This window comes from Balaenoptera borealis, assembly GCF_965194805.1.
Source record: "Balaenoptera borealis genome assembly, chromosome: 14".
Lineage (NCBI taxonomy): Eukaryota > Metazoa > Chordata > Mammalia > Artiodactyla > Balaenopteridae > Balaenoptera > Balaenoptera borealis.
In genome coordinates this window covers 51,864,657-51,889,433 of record NC_138875.1, presented here as the reverse complement: position 1 = coordinate 51,889,433, position 24,777 = coordinate 51,864,657, and the positions used below count along the sequence as shown (strand labels likewise).

General features: G+C 46.4%; 2 protein-coding genes across 13 annotated transcripts in view; one reads left to right on the top strand and one right to left on the bottom strand.

Annotated features, from left to right (window-relative positions):
* Positions 1–24,444, bottom strand: part of LOC309610562 (uncharacterized protein) — a 651,150-nt gene extending 626,706 nt beyond the window's left edge. For 6 of the 12 annotated variants that reach the window (XR_014234009.1, XR_014234010.1, XR_014234011.1 and 3 more), the window contains exons 1-3: positions 20,578–20,689; positions 19,268–19,464; positions 404–523 (exon numbers count right to left, since the gene is read on the bottom strand). Coding sequence is in view for 1 of the 12 variants with exons in the window: in XM_082353620.1 (XP_082209746.1) it covers positions 19,268–19,279 (12 nt within the window). In the remaining 11 variants the exon portion in view is untranslated. Of the gene's footprint in view, positions 1–403; positions 524–15,160; positions 17,485–19,267; positions 19,465–19,751; positions 20,005–20,577; positions 20,690–20,904; positions 21,016–21,214 lie in introns of those variants that run through there. The other 6 variants (XR_014234014.1, XM_082353620.1, XR_014234007.1 and 3 more) reach the window with 5 other exon arrangements.
* CABLES1 (Cdk5 and Abl enzyme substrate 1) overlaps positions 20,013–24,777 on the top strand; it is a 107,406-nt gene continuing 102,641 nt past the window's right edge. The window contains exon 1 of the mRNA XM_082353569.1: positions 20,013–21,183. Within this exon, the coding sequence (XP_082209695.1) occupies positions 20,333–21,183 (851 nt within the window). The 5' untranslated portion in view covers positions 20,013–20,332. The remainder of the gene's footprint in view (positions 21,184–24,777) is intronic.

The window sequence follows — 24,777 nt, the reverse complement described above, 5'->3', positions numbered from 1 at the left end:
GTGATAGCTCTTCCATTGTTGGGCAAGGTATAAATAGTAACTGAAGGCTGGGACCAGCTCTTATGCTTACTTCCCCCTTAAATGTCCTGTATTTAGTAGATCACAATCCATTCACCAAAAACATGTTTTAATTGAGCACCTACTACATTCCAGGATTATTAAATATAGATGAGACAGACACTGGACACAACTGCTTCTTCATGAATTCCACCAGCACACATTGCATAATTAACACATGTGAACAGTGCAAAGACCAGGGCAGAAAAGCAACAGTGATGAATCCAAAGAAAGTCCCTGTCCCTTGAGAAATTTATAGTTCAGTATACCCTGGAGGAATTAAAGAGAGGTAAGATTTAAAAGAGACAGATGAATAACTGAAATACAAGGAAGAAAGTATAAGTACCTTGTGAGATGGGGAAAAACTCAGTGTTCACACAGTGGAAGTCAGGGAGGGTCTGTGGAGAAAGTATCATTTGAAGCGAGCCTTATAGGTTGAGATGAAGGAGACATCATTCTCTTCTTCCTGCCCTCAGAGAGAAGAGGAAGCAGGCACATTAGACTCAATTTCCCTCTGCAGTATTAACAAAAAAAAAAAGGGGGGGGGAATTCCTTGGTGGTCCAGTGGTTAGGACTCCGCGCTTTCACTGCAGAGGGCCCAGGTTCAATCCCTGGTCAGGGAACTAAGATCCCACAAGCTGCATGGCGTGGCCAAAAAAAATTTTTAATAAATAAAAAATAAAATGTTAACCAGCCAAATATGCCTGTAATCAACCCACAAAGCCTAGAGGAGGGGCTCAGTGAGGGGCTTAGGAAAAAGAGTTAGCATTTCTTTATACTGTCTTTTGCATGTACACTATGCTTATGGAATTTTTTGGTGTACGGTTTTCTTTCTTATGTAGTTAAATCTTCTTGAACAGTGTGGCAGATTATACTTCCCAAGGATGGCCGTACCAATGTATATCCCATTATATGTGCTCCTCTTAGAGTGTGACCCTAACAGGCTTCATTGAAAGGTGGAGTCTCTGTTCCCTGCCTCTGTACTTGGGTGGACCTTCATAACTGCCTCAGCCAGTAGAATGTGGCAGAAGTGCTGCTGCATGACGCCCAAGGCTAAATCCTAGATGCACTCCTAGCTGGCTCTCCTTCTCTCTCTTGGGACACTTGGTCTCTGAACCCAGCCACCACATTATGAGGAAGTGCAGGCCACATGGAGAGGCTGGATGTGAGTGCTCTCACCACCAGCCCCAGCTAGGTTCCTGGTCAACAACCAGATGAGTGAACAAGGAGGAGCCGAGGCTCCTGCTGTGATTTACATCTTGAGATGTTGATTGTGCCTTCTGGAGACTTGATGGAGGTGAAGACTACAGGTCAGGAGTGGAAGCAGGGAGACCAGTTAGGAGGCTATAGCAATAATCCAGGACAGAGAAGATGCAGTTTGGGTTTGGGTTATACCAGTAGAGTAGGTGAGAAGTAATCCTATTTAGGAAATGTTTTGAAAGTAGAGCTGATGGGATTTGCTGATGGATTGGATGGGAGTTGGGAGAGAAAGAGAAGAGTCACTGACTATGTCTAGATTTTGAGTCTGAGCAATTGGGTTTCAGGGAAGTGACAGTGTCATTTACTGAGATGAGGACACCTGAGGGAAGGGCAGCTTTGCAGGGCAGGGTAGGTCAATAGTTGGATCTGGGGCATGTTCTATGAGAAGCCTGTTTGACATCCAAGTGAAAAAGCTATATCAACAGTGGGATATGTGAGTCTAGAGCTCAGAGAGAGGCCCTAAGCTGGAGATATAAACTTGGGAGTCATTGGCATACAGATGGTGTTCCAGACTGCACTGCTGTATAAGACATGACCCCAAAACTTAGCTTAAAACAGCTATTTCATTTACCCACCAATTTGTGGGTTAGAAATTCAGGGCAGGGCACAGCAGGAATGTTTAGATTCTACTCCACAAATTTTGGGTCTGAGCTTAGAAGACTCAAGGGTTCAAAGCAACATGATGACTGGGGCTGGAATCACCAGGAAGTGTCTTCACTCACAAATCTGGCAGTTGAGGCTGGCTATTCACTGGGACCTCAGCAGGGGCTGTCAACTGGAACACTTAGAGTGGCTTCTCCATGTGGCTTGGGCTTCCTTGGGGTAGCTGGACTACTTACATGGCGGCTCAGGGCTCCAAAAGTGAGTGTACCAGTGAACAAGGTGGAAGCTGCATCGTCTTTCCTAACTCAGCCTTGGAAGTCATGCAGCATCGTTCCCACCTCATCCTCTGGGCTACCAGAGAGTTAGAGCTTGCCAAGATTCAAGGTGGGATGGGGAGGGTGGTGGATATAGATCCCTTCTCTCCATGGAAAGAGTGTGAAGACCACATTGTAGAAGAGTATATGGGATGGAGATATTGTTGTGGCCAACTCTGGAAAACACAATCTGCTACAGATGGTATTGATTCAGGGCCTCGTAATTGGATGACATCACTTAGGAACTGAGTGCAGACAGAGAGAAGAGGTCCCGGACTGAACCCTAGGCCTCAACATTTAGAGACTGGGAGGAGGAGCCAGTGGGCAGAAGCAAGCCTAGAGCAAATGCTGTTTCTTGCAGGGCTGCCACTTTCTGCTGAAACTCCTTAGGGAACGGGGTCGGAACATGTACTTGCGTCAGCATCAGCTGCAAGCCGGGGCCAGAACCGGCCCTCCCCCAGTGGGCACTGCCTGGGGGCTCAGCTGAGCACAACTCCTCAGGCCCACCAAGACGATCAGGTAGTCAGTAACTCTGGGTCCTGCAGGTGCTCAGTCTTCCATAACACAAGGCAAGGTAGAGAGGCTGGTGGACTTAGACCCCTCCCCTGTAAGGAGGGGAACCCCCAACCCTAGCCAACCCACCCTTTTAGAAAACCATTTCTGCCTCTTCTTCAAGAGCTGAAGTATCCTCCAATTTACTCAACTCCAAAGAAAATTTAACATCCATACAGTAGCATCTGGATTGAGATTAATTTGACTTCAGTTTTCTCTAAGTATTAGTGGGTGAAGGTTGTCTTACATCTTGGAGAGCTACCTAAACTAACGGTCCACCTCCAGGGAACTAAACTGCCAGAAGTTTCCTAAATGGCAGGTCCCAGGAGATAATACAAAAGAATTAAGTTCCTCTTGACAAAGACCCTGCTATAATAGTTAAAATAAACAGTCCATGTGTTGGAGTTGGGAATTCTGTTATTATATAAATGTCTTGCTGAAATGGGTCTGACCTCTACAGAGATTTAAAAAGAATGAGGCATGTTCCTTTAACATTATTTTTGCTCATGCAGACGATGCCCTATCACACCCAGTAATGCTTAACTACTAAGTTAAAAGCAACTACACAGCAATTTGGACCACTCCAGGGTCGCTCTCACTGTTTTGTGGTTTTATGTAATTCGAATATTGTATACAAGAAGACTTGACCTGGAGCAGGCAGCAAGAAATATGTAATTAGAAACACTTCCCAAGGAAATTATGGTGACAAGTGAAGGCTTGAGGATTTCCGCGGGAGCCTGGAGCTGCAGATCTTCATTATAGGTACTTGGGAGGCTCAGCTGCCCTGCTGAAAACCGTGTCTAATTGCTGTGCGGCTGGATGCAGGCATGGAGGACAGCCCAGAGCCAGGAGTTGTGTCTATGGCAACACGACGCTCCATTTTTAAACTTTTCATTGCACAAGAAGAAATTGCTTAGGTTTTTTTTTTCTCTATTTCTTCCTCTCCATTTCAGAGTTTGTACCAGCAGGGATTACCCTCCAGGTCTAACATTTCCTGGTAGCTAATGCTAGCTGGGTTAAGTGCCTTTTGCTTTACCTCTGGCGTTAGTAGCTCCAGCCGGTCATTAATTACTGCACCAGGAAGGATTTTCCAATCAAATTATTGTTTAAACAAAACAAAAGAAAATGAATGCTTGTTGCTGTCAACAATTATCAACTCTCCCTAAGAGTCAAAAGGGGAATACTGGAGGTTTTACACTTAAGGAGAAGTGTCCCTCTGGGAGGGAGGGTCACTTAAGAAGGTCTTTGTCTAGATACAGTGAAGTTGCCTAAAGTACAGCTGAGAATGCTTCACTGTGGGCGGGGAGGATGCTGACCCCCAGACAGGAAGACCCAGGAAGCTTATACACGCACTGTCCTGGGTCCCCAGTCATTCTGCTTTGTTAGTGTCCATATGACCTTGCTATTAGGCTAAATGCCCCAAATGCTTCTATGAGAGTGTCTGAGGGGAAAGGTTGCTTTCAGGAGCAGTGAATAAGTGAAATCCACCTGCACGATAACAGCCACACTTCCTGAGTGCAGACAGTGTGCCCTGTGGCTTACAAACACGAGTTAGTGACCCTCGTAATTCCCCCCCACCCTGAGGAGAGTACATCATTATCCCCGTTTCACAGATGGGAAGACTAAGACCCAGAGGGGTTAACCTGGCCAAGATCCACAACAGCCTGGTAAACAGCAGAGCCCACACTTGATTCGTAGTCTTTCCATCAGCACCTTCCCTCTTTATTTGCTTTTAAAATTTTATTTGTGCTAAAATACACACAACGTAAAATCTACCATCTTAACCATTTTTAACTGCAGTACAGTGGCATTACGTGCATTCACACTCATCACCATCATCCACCTCTAGAACTCTCTTCATCTTGCAAAACTGAAACTCTGTCCCCATTCAACAATAACTCCCCATCCCCCCTCTCCCCAGCCCCTGGCAACCACCATTCCACTTTCTGTCTCTCTGCATTTGACTTCTCTAGAGAGTGGAATCAGACAGTATCTGTCTTTTTGTGACTGGCTTATTTCACTTAGCATGATGTCTTCAAGTTTCATCCATGTTGTAGCATGTGCCAGAACTTCCTTCCTTTCTAAGGCTGAATAATATTCCATTGTATGTATGTAACACATTTTTTTTTGTCCCTTCACCCATGGAAGGACACTTAGGTTGCCTCCACCTTTTGGCTATTGTGAGTATGCTGCTGTGTTTAACTCCTAACCACTAAGATACATAGAGACTTGGAGAATGAGTCTTAAAGGAAGGCGCACCGCCATGGGCTGCCTGACACGCCCCAACCTGAGCGGATCAGCCAAGTACCATGTGGCCCATCACCCACTGGAGAAGGCACCACCTCACTGGCAGGGGAAAGCGATGCCCAAGGCCAAAAACTCCCACAGGTTGGCCAACTGGAGAGCCACAGCTCCATGCTGGCACACCCAATGCCAGTGTGTTTCCCTGAGCCTTAGATTCTGGGAAAAACAAGGTTCTTCAAACCCAAACTGCTCAGTCCAGACTTGACTGCAGGATTCCCCACCTGGACGGAGCATGCCCTGGGACTCCACTGGCGCATCCGCCAACCCTGCCGGCTTCTCCACTCGGTGGTTCCGAGTGCGGCTAAGGGTGAGCTGTGTTCCCTCCTGAGGTTACCACCCTAAGGTTTTTGGAAATGTGAGGAGCATTTCTGGTTGTCATAACCATCTGTCTGGGGAATGCTACTGACATTTAACATGTGGAGCCAGGGACAAGAGGCGCCCTGCCATGTGTGAGGCAGTCACCCACAACAAAGAATTGTCCTGCATCGTGAATCACTTCCAAACGTCTCATTAAAACGTATCTTGTAAGCAGAGAACCTCATTATAATCATCTGGGCCTAAAACCTAATTACGTTTTGCAAATGAACACAAAGTAATTCTGCATGGTTTTTATATGCACCAGATTTTCCAGGAATGCAACTATTGAGTAAATTGAGGGAGACTGTATTTTTTTTTATATTGGAACTTTCCCGAGAGTTGTTCACCATTTTGGAAAATCATGGCAATGCCACTCCTAGTATTTTTTTTTTTTTTTTGCTTTTACTTTTATTTGCTTTTTTTTTTTTTTTGCAGCATTTATTCCTGGGCCATAAGTTTTTGTTTCTTCAGTTTCTTCTGGGATATCTTTGTCTTCTGTGCAACCTCCTCTTCGGGTTTAGGAATAATCTTTTCTTTTTCAAGAAGGATCATCTCAGTGTGGCAGGGAGAGCTCATGTATGGGTTGATCTGACCATGAGCTCTGTTAAGTCCTGCGTGGCATCTTGGGTGCTTTGCTCACCTGGATATGCTTAAGGACCAGAGAATCTACACCTAAGCCCTTAAGTTCAGCATTACTCTCTGCATTTTTGAGCATGTGCAGTAAAAAATTCAGCACTTTTTTTGGGCTACCGACCCTGTGTCCAGCCCTGCTCTTTGGCCTGGGCACACCTACCAACTCCACCATTGTAATGACAGACTGGCACACATTGCTTCTGTAAAGTCACATCCTTCAGATACATGGTGGCTTTTCAGATATGCATACCCTGAATGGCCTGGGCAGTTTCACGAGTGTTCTTAAAGTGAACACGAAGATCTGAGCCTCTTGATTTGCATGATTCTGTGGGGTTTTCTGGGTCAAGTGAATAGTGGACCATTTTTAGAGATCACCTCAGACCGCTTACCCAAAAAGGACTCCTAGCATTTGAGTTGCAAAAAATATATATAACTTTATCAGTTTTATCCGAATTGCCACATTCAAAGTCCACTTTAGAGGCAACCCCCCCTCCACAGGAGGGGTCTATGTCTGCCACTCACCGCCGCCTCCCACCCCCATCTTCTGGTATAGTCCTGCCCCAGCATTTACGTGTTGAAATACATATTCTGTTTTTATACATTTCTATTCTTTTATTTCTTCTTTTACACCCAGGACATTATATTACTTTTATTTTTAAACATTTTGTGTGTTGGTCGATTATGTTAGACCACAAATCCTGATGCAAACCTCTTGGGGGCCAGATGTGTTTCAGAATTCAGAATTCTCCAGATTTTAAGTACTAAAAGTAGTATGGTGCGCCTACAATATGTTATATAACCCCTCAGCGGGGTCTAGAACAGCATCCTGTCATCAATCACACATATTTCTACAGCAAAACGTATATACGGACACGTAAGAGTGCGATGAATTACGTCTACGTGTAGCTTCAGATCAGCTCAGGGCGGGTTTTGTTGACAAAATTTTAAAAACCGATTTAGGATTTTCGAAGCGCTTTGGATTCTGGATAAGCGATCGTGGCCCTCTATTTTGTGGCTCTCACTGGGCAATAATATAATGAAGGGGGCGGTTTAAGAACGAGGCACTGGATCTGATAGGCTGCGAGCATGGCTCCACCCACATCTCACAGTCAGTCTTTGGAGGGGTGTGTGAGGGTCCACCTGAGGACCTCCCTTCCCAAAGCCTCCTCTGGCTTCAAATGAATGGGACCTGGTTACTCTCTTTCTTGTCTGTCAGCTTTTGGACCTTTCCCAATTCACTTTGTCAGACAGCCGCCAACACACGTGATGCCCCCATGGTAACTGAAAACATCTGATGGCTGCTCCAAGCAGGGCGGATAGGTGTTCTGTGATCCCCAATCCCTCCACTCTTATGCCTAAAGGTAAGCTGTTCTCTCTGCCTGAAATCCTGCTTTATCCCCCTTGTCCTCCAGGTGAGGGATTCCTTCTTAAAGCCCCAGGTTAGGGACTTCCCTGACGGTCCAGTGGTTAAGGCTCTGTGCTTCCAATGCAGGGGACACCGGTTCAATCCCTGGTGGGGGAACTAGGATCCCACGTGCCCCATGGCATGGCCAAAAAGAAAGAAAATGAAAAAGATAAAGCCCCAGGTTAAATGTCATCTATTTATGGGACTTCCCCAAAGTTTCCCAACAGCATTTGTCACTTCCTCAGGCAAGATTCCCGTTAACTCTTGGTATGTTCATTCATTCCAGAAACATATTTTTTTGAGTGCTTACTATGTGCCAGAGACTGGGCTAGGCTAGGCTAGACCCTATATGACCTTGGATTTCCAGGTCTCCCAAGGTCCTGATCAGGGCACAAGACACTCATCAGCCTCTTGTCCTTGCCAGGGGAGCGGAGGTTCCCTCCAGCCCCTCTCCCAGAACAGTTCCGTTCCTGCAGAGACAGGAACTCACATTTGTAGGGCAGCTACTTAATGTGCCAAACACTCTACAAAGTTCTGTTCTCTTCAGAAAGGGGCCACTTGTTGGTGTGCCCAGCAGACAAAGTCCCGGGATAAACGTGCTGCATCTTTCTAGAATTTTAATTTCACTCAAAGATTTGGGAGGGAGAGTTAATTAGTGTGAGGTAAGTAATGTAAAACATGATTTTTACATTAATCAATAGTGGATATATAATAGCACGGAGCAGAATGCTAAATTAACACACTTTCTTAATTTATTATTTGAAGAGGTAATACATGTTCATGAAGCAAAATTTGAAAAGTATAAAAAAGTTTAGAATGAAAATTTACCCCTCTGTTCTCCAACCACCCAGCTTCACTCCCAGGAGGCAACCACTATGCCCAGATTCTTGGGAATCCTCCAAGAAATCATCTATACACAGTCCAAGTAAGTACCCATGTATGTGGGTTGTTGCTGCTGTTTAGTATAATGAGCATAAAATACACACTGCCCTGCATCTTGCTTTTTTCAGATAACACTACATCTTGGAGACCTTTTCATAAATCATAGAGACTTATTTCAACAGCTGCACAGTTTTTCATTGTATGGGTGTACCAGAATTTGTTAACCAGCCCTGTGATGATTATTTCCAGTATTTTCCTATTGCAAACAACACTACAACAAATATAACCCTGAATATTCTTCATTTGTACATGTGTTAGTATATCTGTAGGAGAGATTCCTGCAAGTAGGTCACAGGGCATATTGCATGGTCCACTTGCCCTCTGAAGAGTGCTCCCAATCTACACTACATCAGAGTATCTGTTTCCTGATCCTTTAGCCAATGCACAACAGACAACAACGTGTTCTTAAACTTTCTGACCTTAGCCAATCTGATGGGTGAAGACTTGTACCTCATTAGAGTTTTTATTTGCTTTTTTTAAATTATGAAGGAGGTTGAATATCTTTCTTTTCTTTTCTTTTTTTTTAATGTTCAAGACCCATTTGTATGTCTTATGCTGGGAACTGCTTCTTCATATCATTTCTCCATGTTTCTACTGGATTGTTGGCTTTTTTTTCTTATCAACATTTAGAATTTCTTTAATTAAGGAAGGGTCCCTTTTGCTATGTGAATTGCAAATATTTCCCTCCAGTATGTTTGTCTTTTGATTAGTTTGGTTCCCTCCCCTTCCCCCCCCACCTCATTTGTTTTATACATATATATGGTAGCTAAACTTACCTTTGCTTTTATAGCTCCTGGGTTTTAGATCATCTTTAGAAAAGCTTCTCCCCTATCTGAGGTGATTTAAGAAATATTCTCGCATTAATTCTTTCCACGAAAAGTTTATTAAGTCCTGGCTCTGTACCAAGCGCTGCTTTAGGGAATGGAGTTGCAGTGTTGAACGAGGCAGACCATGAGGACATGTTGAGTTCTTTTGCTAAGGTCTTTCGCACTTTTCCGAACTACTTTTACGATTTCATTTTTTGCATTTAAATCTTTCTTCCATCGGGAATTTAATCTGCTGTAGACTGTGAGGGATCTTCTTTTTTTTTCCCCAGCTGGCAACCCAGTCAATCCCGACATCACTGACTAAATAATTTATCTTATCTTTACTAATTTGAGATGTCAGTTTTATCATATGCTAAATTCCCATAGCCAACACATTTTTATGCTAAAAACAAGACCTCAAATCAATGTCCTGCTTCCAGCTTCACCAAGAGACCCCCTCAGGCTGTCAGTCTCCTTTTTATTTATTTATTTATTTATTTATTTATTTATTTATTTATTTGCTGCACCGCGCGGCATGTGGGCTCTCAGTTCCCCCACCAGGGATCAAACCCGCGCCCCCTGCAGCGGAAGCGTGGAGTCTTACCCACTGGACCGCCAGGGTAGTCCCAGTCTCCTCTTTTTTTGCCTTTAGGAGCACTTGGTGGGAAGTCTGAATATCACCAATGTCTTTTTATCCTCTTTACTCTTCACAGTAGTAACCTCCAAGGTAGAGAGTGTATCTCCATTTCCCAAGCAAGGAAATTAGACCTAGAGATGTTACGACCCACACACCATCCATCTGCCTCTGGGAGTGAATGCCTGTTAGTTGAGAAGTCCAAGGCCAGCTCCACACAAGCTGTGCTTTCAGTCTTTCTTTGTAAATTTGAAATGGAAACCCGGAGGGTCCAGGCTCTGTAGGTTATAAAGGTTGTAAACTGTCAGAGGCCACATTTCTTGCCCAGTGGGCTAGAGGAACAGAATCTGCGGAGGGAGATGATGGAGTCTGAATCAGGCACCGGAGAAGGTTAGGGGGCAAGAAAAGGCAGGCCCACATCCACGGTTCTCTGTGTGCTGTATTCCTGTTTCTGTGTTCCTTGAGACCTTCCTATATCTTCAGATAAATTCTCCTTAAGCTGCTTTCACCTGGGTTTCTGTCACCTGCCATCAAAAGGATCCTAGAAAATGGCTGAAATGAGCCCAGTCCTGGGATGGTTTGTTTCCAACAGCTTCTCTCGCGTACATCACAAAAGGGGGCCAGGATGCTGTGTCAGCTCTGAACTGTGTCTCAAAGGGCAAATGGAATGTGTGGTCATGGCCAGCGTAGGGGCTCCAGAGACCAGGGCCCTCAGCCATCCACCATGTGAGCCCATCTGTAACCAGACTGGAGGGTTGTGACAGTACAAACACAAAGCCTACTTCTCTTTCCACCTGATTAAGGTGTTATTTAGAAAAATGAGACCTTCTCACTCCTTCTTACTTTCCCCTGGGCCCCTGTGTGACGGTGTAGACCAGGAACTCATGCCAGAACGTAGCCAGCATCTGACCCTCTCATCTGTTCTCCCCTCCCCAGGGTACTGTTGGTTCTTTCAGGAATTACAGCTGCCCCCCAGCTTGGAAATCTGGAAGCCAGTTTCTCCTCAGTGCCTCTTGCCCTTGACCCTTCTTTTCCATTCTCACTGCCAATTCCAAGTGTTACTGCCTCGGGCCCAAATGGTTGTAATAGAGTCCTAACATTACTGACCCCATGCCTGTGCATGGCCTGAAATGCCCTATCTCACATGTGCACTAGAGTCCAAGTTCAAATATCACCTTCACTGTGGGGCCTCTCTGACCATCTAGGATTCGGCCTCTCCCTGTGACACAGACCTCTACCCTAAGATGTTACAGAAGGAATTATCCAGGGATCAGCTGTGTGACCAGAAGCACGACCCCATGCTTAACTTTTTTGAGCCTCTGTTTCTTCATAGGTCAGATAGGATAAATAGCGGGGCTTTGGTGAGAATTCAAACTAGAAGGTAGAAATGACCATTTCAGGGCTTGCTCATAAAAGGGAACCCACACTTGTGTCCTTTGCTCTCTTTCTCCAGTTTTCACAGCAGACTGTTAACTCTTTGAGGCCTGGGATCTTGCCTTACTGGGTGCCTTGCAGAGGGCATGGCATAAAGCAGGAGCTCAATGCATGCTGAATGAATAAATACATAAATGGAAGAATGAAGAAAAAACCCTCTCCGATCTTAAGACTCTCTGTTCAACCCCATGTGCACCTTTGCCAAATTAATACTCCTTCAGTTTGGCTTTTGACACATGTGTCACTTATTGTTGAAAAATCACCTATGGGGACTTCCCTGGCGGTCCAGTGGTTAAGACTCCACGCTTCCACTGCAGGGGGCACGGGTTTGATCTCTGGTCTGGGAACTGAGATCCCACATGCTGAGTGGAGTGGCCAAAACAAACAAACAAACCAACCTGATGAAACTTAAAAAAAAAATAAAAAACAAAAATCACCTATGGCTCTCTAGTGCCCATAGGTTCAAATTCCTTCCTTCAGATTCAGGGCTCCTCGTGATCTGGCCCTACATACTGTTTTTTTGGTGTTATTCCTCATTATTCACTGCTACAGTCCTTTTAATGTAGCTGTTCTGGGACGTCTAGTCATTGCCAGCCCTTCCAAAAAGTCCTTTCCTTTCTTATCCTGTCTTTGCACCTTCATTCATACTTGGTTTCCTTACTAAAAGGCATTTCCTTCTCTCTGCCTAAACACCTCCTACTCATCGGTGGCAGAGAAAGCTAGTTGCTTCCTAATATCCCTAAAGAAATTGAAAAAAGTTCCCCAATAATTCCACCATTTAACATTTGGACATAGTTTCTTCCAAGCTTTATTTCTACGTATTTAAAAAATATTTTAAAAAATATTCATTGGGAAGCAGTTTCTATAATGACCACACACTTATTTCTACTTGCATAAACAAAAAGAAGCAAATAAAAATCACCATAATCCTACTATCCTAGCCAGTGATTTACCCCTCTGGTCACATGTACGCTTTAGGCATATATTAGTATTTAAAACAATTCCATTCAATTTTTTCACAAAGTTGAGATATTGTGATCTATCTAGTTTCTACTCTATTTGGTTAGCATTGTTTCAAAACACATTTTTCATGTCATTAAGAAAGCTTGGTAAACATAATTTTTTAAAAAATAGAAGCACAATATCCCATTGTTTGAGTAAACCATAATTTACTTAGTTTTTCCATTGCTCCACATTTAGGGTTTCTTTTTTCAAGTTTCCTTTATTTTAAACAATGCTACGATGAATATTTTTGTGCATAAATGTTTGACCTTGTTTCTCAATAGCTCCTTAGGATTACTGCAGTAACTACATTTCATGAGTGTTTGCCACGTACCAAGCATTAACTGCAACGTTACTGCACTGATTCCTCATAGCAACGCTATAAAAGGTAGATTATCATTCCCATTTCACAGATGAGAAAACTGAAGCACAAAGGGTAACGTGCTCAATGTGCTCAAAACCATGAGAGTGTGGCCAAAATTTAACCCAGCCAGTGTGACTCCCAAGCCCATGCTCTCAGGCGTGAACTTTTTAAGGCTCTTGATACATTTGCCAAATGACTTTCCAGAAAGGTTGTTCCAGTCTACACCAGCAATATAAGAGTGTCCATCACTCTTATTTCTCCTTTTTTCAAGTGATTGGTAGGCATTTGCATTTCAGTTTCTCTGGGCTGTCTCTTCATGTGGTTTGCCCATCTATCAGTGAAGGTTACCACAGACCACTAATTACCTCAGCTAAACTTCCAGTGGCAGGCAAAGTGGTGATGTTTCCCCCAGAATCTGGCCACATTCGTCCCACTCTGATGTGAGAGTGACCTAACAAACGCAAACACTATAAAATAACATTTTTATACTGGGAGACATAGAGCCTTCTAGGCCTATCGATTTGTGCACAGTCTAGAGGAGCTTTCATCTGGAAGCCAGCGCCATATGTAATTTGCATGTTCAGGAAATTACATAATTACATAAGAAGTGCTATAATTACATAAGAAGTGCTTTCTTCTTTGTACGTGAGATGCTTATTCATGCATATCAGTATAATTTCAAAAGAAATAAAAACAGGTTAATTTCAAAGAGAATCAAGAGTTTGCTATAATTGAAGTATAAAAGTAACACAATGAAGAAAATTCATTGATTTTTCTTTAAAATGCCAATATCATAAAAATTCTGCAATTGGATTTTGGGTGGCATTATGGGCATGAACAATCCCCTTTTGGAAGACTGAGGCCATCTCAGGGTAGCATCTGAAATGGTTTTTTTTTTTCTTTTTTTAAAATTTTTATTTATTTATTTATTTATTTATTTATGGCTGTGTTGGGTCTTCATTTCTGTGCGAGGGCTTTCTCTAGTTGTGGCAAGCGGGGGCCACTCTTCATCGCAGTGCGCGGGCCTCTCACTATCGCGGCCTCTCTTGTTGCGGAGCACAGGCTCCAGACGCGCAGGCTCAGTAATTGTGGCTCATGGGCCCAGCTGCTCTGCGGCATGTGGGATCTTCCCAGACCAGGGCTCGAACCCGTGTCCCCTGCATTAGCAGGCAGATTCTCAACCACTGCACCACCAGGGAAGCCCTGTATTTTTTTTTTTAAACACAGTATATTTATTGACTTATTTATTATAAATTTATTTATTTATTTATTTATTTATTTTTGGCTGCGTTGGGTCTTCATTGCTGCTTGCGGGCTTTCTCTAGCTGCGGTGAGCAGGGGTTACTCCTCGTTGCGGTGCACAGGCTTCTCCTTGCGGTGGCTTCTCTTGTTGCTGAGCACGGGCTCTAGGCATGCGGGCTTCAGTAGTTGTGGCGCACAGGCTTAGCTGCTCTGCGGCATGTGGGATCTTCCCGGACCAGGGCTCGAATCCATGTCCCCGAACCCATGTCGCCTGCATTGGCAGGCGTATTCTTAACCATTGCTCCACCAGGGAAGCCCTGAAATGTATTTTTCTTAACACAGTTTGGACGCCACGTTCCTTCCAGGGCAGTTAATGCCTTGGGCAGTGGAACGGGACATCCACTGCTCACCAGTCTGGCGTGCTTCTCTGGGGTCCCTTGTATACTAGCATCAGCCACCATTCACGAGCACCCACTATGTGTTAGACAGTGGGAGGTGTTCTACACACGCCTTGGTTCTCATCTGCACAGTAACCATGTGAGGTGAACAGGATTTGCTCCAGCCTTGAGATGAAGAAGCCGAGGCCCAGCAGTCACAGGTTAGCGGGAGAGCTCGGAACCTGAAAACCCGAACCTGGGCCCATTGGCTGCACCCCGCTGGCGGAGGGCTAGTGGAATGGACCACTTATTATGAATGGCTATCCCTCCTCCTTCACAATTGGCTGGGCTGCATCCAAGGGAGAATTTTGGTGGATCAGAAGAAATCTGAAGAGTAAATGCATTTGCACTACTGTTTTGGGGATCTACACTCTAAAGACACTGTGACAGTGACGAAGGGTTACTGGCACTTGTCTCCCCAGACTGACAGCTATCAAAATCCATTCTTGCCCTGAGCTGTCGTCCTTGAAAAATTAGTAACACACACTTACATGACCGTTCATACAGTCCAATGGACATGCTCTATTGCCTACTTTTCTCAGCTTCTCATACAAGTTGTAAAAGTCTGAAGGCGCTCCATTGTGCTAGGCAGGTACTGTGGTAAAACGTCCTTCTTCCTCTTTCCTCCACGTAGTGTGAGGGGTCTGGAGACAAAATGATCCTGTTTGGGCCGATGAGTTAACAATGCCAGGGGCTGCTGGTGCCAGTTACTGAGGGATGGGCAGGTCCCCAGACAGGAAAAGGAGACTTGGAGGATGGGATCATGGCCAGTAGCAGGAATGCCATTTCCTCTGGGCATCTTCTCCTGCGTAGGGAGAGGAGAGTGCCCTAGATGGGTGGTGCTGGGGGGCAAGAGTTGAAATAGCCCCTACTCTAGGAGGTATGCCGGGGGTTGGTTGACCCCTGTGCATATAGCTCTCTCTCTCTCTCTTTTTAAAATACCTGATATATTTTGGTGAAAATATTTCCATGCCTTTTTCTGCTATTAGCTTGAGGGCTCCAGGGCAGGATCATTGCTACTCACAGAACATAAGCCAGAATCGAGCATGGGATTGGCATTTAGGAAATATTGAGACGAGGACTATAAGGAAGTCATATTCTGTAAGTTGCTCTATGTGGCTGTCTGTTACTCATTGAGTTTATTTCTTCGTTAAATATCCCTGAGCTTCTAGTCAAGTCATATTTAAATGCTGCATCTAGTCTCAGATGTCCTGGAGAATTAAGTAAGGAAATTAAGGTATCTATGCCAAACTGTAAAGGGGGAAACAATACCCCCCCATCGATTTCCCTCCCCTTCTCCCAGCATAACAGAAATGATGATTAAGAGTCCCAACGGGAAGGTGAATTTCAGGGAGAACAGTTGGGGTGTTAACGACTGTCTCTTGGATATTCTCCATTTCTAGTCTTGGAAAATCTAACTTTCATCTGATTAAGGAAAGTAGCAGGTTTCTCATCGGCACTATGCCTATATTTTACGCCTATAAAAAGCAGGCAACAGCCTGCACTTTTAGGGAACATGCCATACAATAATCTGTTCTGAACTGGAGCTGACATCTGAAGCTTCTCATGGGCCTACCTGCCTGACAGTAGTGAAAACTACAAAAACCTAGAACCGAAAACATCCTGGCCTTTGTTAGGAGCACCTTCTATATTTTGTATTTTTCTAATAATAGCTACCTAAAGATACTCTGCTAGTTACATCATCATACTGTCACTAATCCTCACAACTCTGCAAGGTAAAATATTACACTAAACCTACCTTTACAGACGAGGCAACAAACGCAAAAATTTTGTAATTTTCCCAAGCAGGAGGCCCCAAAGGTCATAAGCTTGTAAGGGCCTAAGCTGGCATCAGAACCCCTTGTTATTGCCACTTATGTCAGATGGCTTCTGATATGACTGATATCCACTGTTTTCTCTAAGCTAATTTTCAGACTTCTTGGTCTGCGGAATTATTTTTTTTAAAGGATCAGTGATTACTTGTAGGTTCTTTTTTCTTTTTTAAATTGACTCCCATGTATGTCAGTCAAAACAGTTTGTGCATGCAATTACAGTTTTCAGAATGGGTGCTTGGAATGGAGCAATATGAAAAGAAATGGAAAAAAAATCAAACCTTGGCAACTGGTTTAGTAAGAATTATACTTCTAAGCTTGCAATCCATGAGGAATTTGCAGAATTTCCTCTTCCTGAACTGAACTTCTTCCTTCCTTCATTTCCCAGGTCAGCTTAAATCCTGGCTCTTGCTTGAGGCCTCCCCTCAAATGAAAAGCTCCTCTTTCACACTATGATAATATGTATAGAGTGTCCCAGTCAGATTGCTCATTTGATCACTTCATCAGAGTCTGCCTTACCATTTTACTGAACTGTGTCCTGAGCTTTTGGTTTTCATTACTTTCAGTGTCAAGGGCACAAGGGCTAAAGTTTACACTTCTTTTTGTAGCAAGATGGTGTTGTGCACCTAGAAGTTGCTCAGTAATACTTGATGCATGTGTAAATAGGTGAAAAATAAGTGAATTTGGAAAAATTCAGGGAGTAAGTAGATTAGGATGGTATAGTAACAGACATTTTAAAAAGTACTTTAAAGTTTATAAAATGCTTCTCAAGCAACCTCATTTGTACCTCAGAATAACCCAGAGGAAACTGGCTTGGAGAAGTTAAGAGACTTACTCTTGAAACCCAGATCCCTCTCCTCCAAAGCTTGTTTTATTTCCATTATAGTTGACTCTTTATTATGAATATGAGATTAAATGTGGAGACAGCCCCCCCCTAAAACATCCTCACCAGCAGAGGGCGCAAGAATATGTATGGGTCTTGGAGTAAGATTTGCATACTGGCCCAGCCACTTTTTTTTTTTAATATAAATTTATTTATTTATTTATTTATTTTTGGCTGCGTTGGGTCTTCGTTGCTGTGTGTGGGTTTTCTCTAGTTGTGGCGAGTGGGGGCTACCCTTCGTTGCGGTGCGCAGGCTTCTCACTGCAGTGACTTCTCCTGTTGTGGAGCACCAGCTCTAGGCGAGCCGGCTCAGTAGTCGGGGCTCGCGGGTTCTAGAGCGCAGGCTCAGTAGTTGTGGCGCACCGGCTTAGTTGCACCGCGGCATGTGGGATCTTCCCGGACCAGGGCTTGAACCCGTGTCCCCTGCATTGGCAGGTGGCTTCTTAACCACTGCGCCACCAGGGAAGCCCCTGGCCCAGCCACTTTAAGAGCTAGTGACCTTGGGCAAAACATTTTATTTTTCTGAGCCTCATCTGTAAACTATTGATGATAATCTCCCCTCCCCCCAGCACTGCAGAGTAGTCATAAGGATTAGAAATATTCTGTGGCTAGCACATAGTAGATGAACAGTAAATTGTATCTCTCCTGATCCCCATAAGAAGATCACAGGAGCGGTTTGGAGGTTAAATCGATATTAATTCTTGTTTGATGTTTTAATAAATATTTGAAATTAGTTTGCATATTTGACCCTTAAAATAGCTTAAATGGGCAAAGGAATGAATATTGATGAAAAAATTTTAATACCCAATGCTGGCAAGAGTGAGGAAGCCAACTGGAACAACTACTCTGGATAGAAAGCCTTAAAAATATGGTATGTCCTTTGCCCCAAAATCCATTTAACCTAAGAAAATAATATTGGATGGTAGCAAGATTTAGCAAAACAAAGGATGTCATCATCACTCTTTATAACAGCAAAAGAGGAAACAACCTAAATGTTCAATGTAGGGCACAGGCTTAATAATTATAGTTTCTCCATCAAACTGAACACTGTGCAGTCATTAAAATGATGTTATAGAAGAATATTCTAAAAGGAAGGATGATCGCAACACAGCAAGCAAAGATCACAAGACACAAACAGCCCGCTTTAACTTTTGTTTAAAAATATACAGGACAGAAATCAAAATTTCCATAGGAGATGTGATTGTTAGTAAAACTTTTTTTTTTTCCCACTTCTCTTTGTTTATCTTATTCTCTAAATGTTCTGCAATAAACATGCATCACTTTTTTGATAAAAATAGTTTTTTCTTTTACATGTGCAGAGTTGGTGTTTTTTTTAAACACTGCCTGTCAGTACAACCAGACCAGTGGTCAAGTAAATTAAGTTAGTTGTAATAAAGTAACTTGGAAGTTTCAAGTAGTTAGTTGAAGAGAGTAATTAAAATCCTAATGAAATTACACAGCACTGGTCGCTTAGCTGCAGTAAGGCTGCTCTAAATATAGACACTGGGTTCCACTTTCTCAAAAGGCCTAAAAATGGCATAACATAAAAAATGAACAATTGTTCATGTAAAGGGCCATGTGCCATGTTTGTCCTAAACCACTGTAACCCGAACTCACCCATATCTCATCCTCCAGGCTGGCTGCATGTCTCTGGAAGGGTGTATTTGCTCTACATTACTCAATTTACTTTCTTGAACTTGAAATGGAGTGGAATTTCAATGTACAGTTACCCATTAGCTCCAAGGCTAAATTTAAACCTTTAATTAAATTAATCCCTTGATCTTAAACACATTGCTTCTCCCTCAGGAAAGTGTAGAGGGTTTCTTAAATGTCACAGAACTCAAGTCAGTGTGACAATTGTTCCTATTGCATTTGGTAAGTCACCCGAACCGCATAGGGAAATCTGCAGGCGTTTTCGGATGGCCCATGGTAACCCCCCACCACTCCCACCCCCCCAGGACAGGCATTTGTTGGGCGTGGGTTTGGGGTACAGAATTCTGCCACCCCTCGCAGATACAGAGCTGCAGCTTGGACAGGTACTCATCTTTACAGAAGACATTGTAGGTACAGACGGATGTTTATGAAATAAATGACAGAAAGTAGCTGTGCATATTGTTCCCAGTTTATATGGGAGGAAAAGAAATCATAACCCACAAAAATTTGCAAGGTGACAAGGGGAAAAGGTTGTGAGGCCATCTTAGCTTACCTTGGTCTTCATGGAAAACGGAGCACGTTTCTGGGCCGAAGTAAAAATTGATGTTGGCCTTTGCTAAGAAAGAGATGAAAAGTGACAGCACCATCAAATGGAGATGTGTCAATTAGCCTGGCCACACGTTTGATGTTCGAGCCTGGGTTCTGACGCACTCTCCGGTGTGCATTTAAATCAGGGGCTGCATCCTCAGTCTGCGAATGAATGAAACACAAACTCAACGGTTAGCAACAGCTTTATGGTGGGACTGTCCACATAAGGGGTGTGTAACTATTAATAAGGATGTATTTCTCGGGGCCCAACAGCAGCGCGGGATCCAGTTAACAAGCTCGCGGGCCAAATCTCCGCGTCGCTCCAATTAATTGTCCCGCAGACCCACAACTCTCCCGGGACCACATTTTCACGCGGTGACTCATGGGGTTCTGCTCGCGCCCCCAGTTCCCAGTCCAAGCGCTACGAGGAAACGTGCTACCTCCCTCACCTGGGCGCGCGCCCTGGGAGCCACCAACTCTCCCCGCAGTCGGCCCGGACTACCTGGACCGCCCGGCCGATCCCTCGCCCCGCCACCCGCTCGTCTTTCCCTTCCTCCTCCTCTTCCTCCTCCTCCGGCCCCCCGCCTCCGGCCGCCAGCCTCCGCGGCTGCCGCCTGCGGCTTTGTTTTCCTCCCAGGTTTCATTCCCCACACGTGATACAGTGTTTTTGCAAAGAGCGCTTCAGAGCGCGAGCGCGGGGCGCGCGCACCTATAAATACGGACACCGGGGCCCGAGAGTCGCAGACTGCGGGGTCTGGGAGGGCCCGGAACCGAACCCCCAGGCTGCTGGCGGGCGGGCAGACGGCCAGCGAGCCAGCGAGCCGCGCGCGTGGGCCGGAGCGGCGGCGCCCCCCGCCCGAGCACCGAGGGGCGAGCATGGCCCGCCCGCTGGGGGGCCGGGCCGCCGCGCACGCCGCCCGCGCCCCGCGCCCTGCCCAGCCCGGGTCACCGGCGCTCGCGCCCGCCGCTTAGCACTCGGGCGCCGCTCGCTTCTCCGGGCATCGCGGAAATATCTCCGCAGACGGACACAATGGCGGCGACTGCCGCCACCACGGCCGCCACCGCCTGCAAGGCCGTCCGCAGCAGCAGCAGCAGCAGCGCCGGCACCGACGCCGCGGGCACCAGAAGATTGCAGCAGCCGCCGCAGCAGCAGCCTCAGCCCGCGGCCGCCGCGCCGGCCCAGCCGCCGCCGCAGCCGCCGCTGCCGCCGCCCGAGCCCCCCAGGAAGCCGCGCATGGACCCGCGGCGCCGCCAGGCTGCCCTCTCCTTCCTCACCAACATCTCGCTGGACGGACGGCCGCCGCTGCAGGACGAGGAGTGGGCCGGCGGCGAGGAGAGCGGCGCGGCCAAGCCGGGCGCCGGCAGCGCCTGCGGCGCGAGGACTCGGGGCGGTTGCGGCGCGCTCGCCGCGGCGGGCACGGCGGCGGCGTTGGCAGCTGGATCGGGCCCCTGCCACCCGCCGCCCTCGCCGCTGCCGCCCCTGGTCCCCGGCGGCCACGCGACCGTGCTCGGCCCCGGGGCGGCCCGAGGGTTCGCGAGCCCCCTGGGCGCGGGTCGGACATCGGGGGAGCAATTGCAGCCGCCCCGGCCCGCGCCTCTCACCGCCTGCGTTCAGCCGCAGCTGCCCGACGGGCCCGGGGGCGCCGGGCAGGACGAGTTGGAGGAAGACGACGCCTTTATCAGCGTGCACGTGCCGGCGGCCGCCTTCTTGGGCTCCGGGACCCCCGGGAGTGGGAGCGGTAGTCGGGGCCGCCTCAACTCTTTCACTCAGGGAATCCTGCCGCTCGCCTTCTCCAGGCAGACCTCGCAGAACTACTGTTCCCTGGAGCAGCCGGGCCAGGGGGGCAGCACCAGCGCCTTCGAGCAGCTGCAGAGGTCCCGGTGAGTATCCAGGACGCCACGCGCGCCTTACCTCGCGTCCCTCCTGGCCCGCTCTCTGCTGCGGGACTCGGTCGCTCCCAATTCCCGCGCGCTGCCGGATCCCTGGGCTTCTGGCGCGAATTCCAAACTACGAGGGCACGCGGAAGAGGGAAGGTCTCTAGGGAGCGTGTGTGCGTGTTCACACGTGTGTGCGTGTTCACACGTGTGTGCACGAGCCCGGCACTCACAGAGCAGAAGCACCATGCTCATGCAGTCGGTCCCGAGTTAGGGCTTGCGGGAGCCCACTAAAAAGCGGCACCAAAACCTCCCACTGCACGGAGGAGATCACGAACTTCCAGAAACCCGGTCTGGACCCGGAGAAGCACTCTCCTTGAGCCAGGCAAGACTAGGCGGGGCGCAGAGTTGAGCCGTGGGTCCGGCCGGCGGCTAAGCGGCGCGTGTGAGCCTGAACTTGTCGCAGACACGCCGTGAATCCCTCCTGAGAAGTTCTGCCTGCGCTCAAAGTATTCCAGTGTCCCAGGAGAACTTGGCGTTTTCCTTTTGCTTTTCTAAGAAAAGGAAAGTCTTTATGTTCCCTTGAACCAGGCCTTGGGGGTGGGGGACAGGGAGGAAATAGGGCTTGAGGATCCTTTTTTCCATTCCAAGGTGAATTTGCTGAAATTAGTGGAAAGGTGGTTGTGTTCGCTCGCTTAAGTCAGTCATCTGCGGGTATCAAGCATCTTAGCAAAACCGTGAAATGTTGGACACTTGCTTATTCAGGAAATGGCTAGAGCTTGTCACTTATGTTCCAGGGACAGTCGGGGAGCTAGGTCTGCATCAGGGAGTGGGACTGGAGGTTGGGAGAGAACAGGAGTGGGGAGCCCCAAGGAAGTGCAGACCTGTTCCCTGGGAGGCTTGTTACTTAGGAAGGCCTCTTAGGCTCCCTATGGCTCAGTTATTTTAACCTTCTGGGGCTTCAGTTTCCCCTTCTGGAATGGGACCTTGCCAACATGTTGCAGGCCTCAAGGTGAGAAGGGGGAACCTTTCCTGTTACAGCCTCTCTCCTGTAATGCTCATCTGAACACTTAGGCTTTTTCTGGCCTAAGTAAGAAGGTGGCCTGTTGGAAAACTTAACTTCCTCCTGCAGTGGACAGATGGGAAAGAGCAAGCCAGGCTCGTGCAGAATTTTGTTCTGAGTCTGTTTCTTCCCCAGTGGTGAAATCATGACCCTGCTTGGTATGTAGCATCCTAGCTGAGTGCACATGGGCTGCGGGCAGGGGTGTGGAGCGGTCGAATAGCTCTGTGACTGCATGGATGATTAGTGACGCTGGGCACAGGTGACAGCCTGGGCCTGGCATTTCTTGTCAGAGCATGCCTCTCCCCGTTACTGGGCCAGTGCACAGGAGGGGAGGGGAATCCCTTCCGTTCTGGGTGAGTGGTTCGGACTCAGCAGTTTCTGGGCAGCTTGACATCATGCACTGGCTCTTAATGACTCTATAGTTTAAGCATGAGCCCAGCTTGTCCAGCGGGTCAGGACAGGAGTTGTAATAAGCATACATGTTATTCTAAGCCAGTGTGCAAGATTGGCCTGTGTCTCATAGTAGACAGATGTGTTCCCATGCTCAAAACATCTGGAGATCAAATTACTTCACACTTTGTCTCCAAGAATCTCATTTCAGAGGACACGGAGGATCTTGTGTGTTGATATTTCTGATACAAAAAATAGCCAGATTTAATCTCTGAACCTATAAATATGAACCCCTTGGATGTTTTATTGATTCCCCCCCCCAACACACACATTAAGATGAGTTAGTCAGTATAAGATGCTTCCTTAACCTGACAGTCACATTCATCTTACTACTTCGGAATTATCCATATCCGGCAACTTGACGGGCGTTTAAAACATTACATCTGTCAACAGAAATAGTGTCAAATTTAATGTGCAGAGAGGAAGTAAATGGGTAAAACAGAGATTTAAGAAAGGCCGTGAAGAGCTAGCATGGCCGCTACTCATGGAATGGCCAGGAACTTGGAATCTCCTAGGACACTTTGTTTCCTACACCGCCCTGCTTGCAAGAATTTTGTCAGAAGTGTGGTGCTTTTGTGATCACTAGAGAGTACTTTCACCTGCCTAGATGAATGGTGATGTGGAGTACAGACTCATTTGAATAAGGCCCAGGCCAACTTAAAGAATGTCATTTGTTTTCCTGGTATGCCTCCCTTTAAGAAATTCTCCTAGCCTGGGTGGTTCCATATACTACTTCATAGATGTTCTCCTGGGGTGTTGTTTTTAAATCATATTATGCTTTCCTTGGATTTGTTGCTTGCAATGTAAAGAATTCCAAACAACCTTCCTGCTCAAAACTGAGTTCTTGGACCTTCAGAGCTCTTACAAATGCAAACGCTTAGGCCCTACTCTGGACTACTTGAGTGCAAACTTGCATTTTAACAAGATCCCCAGATGATTCATATACAAGTGAAAGTTTGGAAAGCACTGCCATAGTTAATTGAAATCTGCCTTTTTTTTTTTTTTTTTTTCATGAATTTGGGATTTCATATATCCGGTTTGTTATGGGTATATAAAAATCAGAATCTCCTGATCTGAAATCTTGAAACCCTTTCTTTTTTGTTACTTCCACCTGGACACTTGTAAAACTAATCACAATTATTACTTGTACTTCCAAATCTTGAAATATGACAGGAAAATTTCTGTGCCCAGGCCTTGACACAGATGTGTCCATGGATTGATGACTCCATCTCTGTGCTTTCGGCTGGATATTTGACATTTATCCAGTGAATCCTCACAGCCACCCTATGTGTAGATTCTTTCTCAGACCCAGTGTTGGCCAGGATCTTTGAGATCCAAGCCTGATGTCTTTCCTCCGCCGCTGCACGGTATCACTGTGCCTTGCATGCAGTAGGCCCCAGGAGAATTTTGGAGCTGTTGGCTGTAAATGTTTGTACGGGATACAGCAGGTCAGTCGTGCTGGTGTGATTCTGTACTCCCTTTCCTAGTCCTCACATTTAGCCTTGCTACTTAACCAGTCTCCACTGAAGTGTATAGCGAACTTAGGACCACGGGCCTCGTGCATGGGGCTCCAGGCCTGCCTGGAGTTTGTGCTGGGGTTTGCTCTATGGCTAGGTGTCAGAGCTGGGAAACCAAAACGATGCCTTCTAGCTTGACATTCTGTTGTGTTCTCTGCCCGAGGAAGGTGTTAGTAGGCGAAGGGGAGTGTAAATTTATACGGTGTGTTTTAAGGCTTTCTTTCACTTTAAAAATTTCACCTCAGGTAGCAGCTGGCAGCGGGTTACTCCACTTCGTAGAGCTCCTGAATTGCAGAATGGAGCCCAGGTGAACAGACGTGCACCATCGGCCCTGATGAGAGGGGCACACGGGGACCAGTGTATTAATTTAAAACGTGAGGGTTTTGCTTCTTAGAACACCCGTGTTAGCGTGTGACTTGTGGAGACTCGGGTCTTCAGTGGAAAGAGAGCGTGTGGTGCAGAAGAGTCCCAAGCCTGGGGTTCGAATCGGGGTGCACAGCCTTGGGCAGTAAGTCAGCCCTTCCGGAGAGCCCCGGCCTGTGTTCCAGACCCTTTCAAGTGCAGACTGAG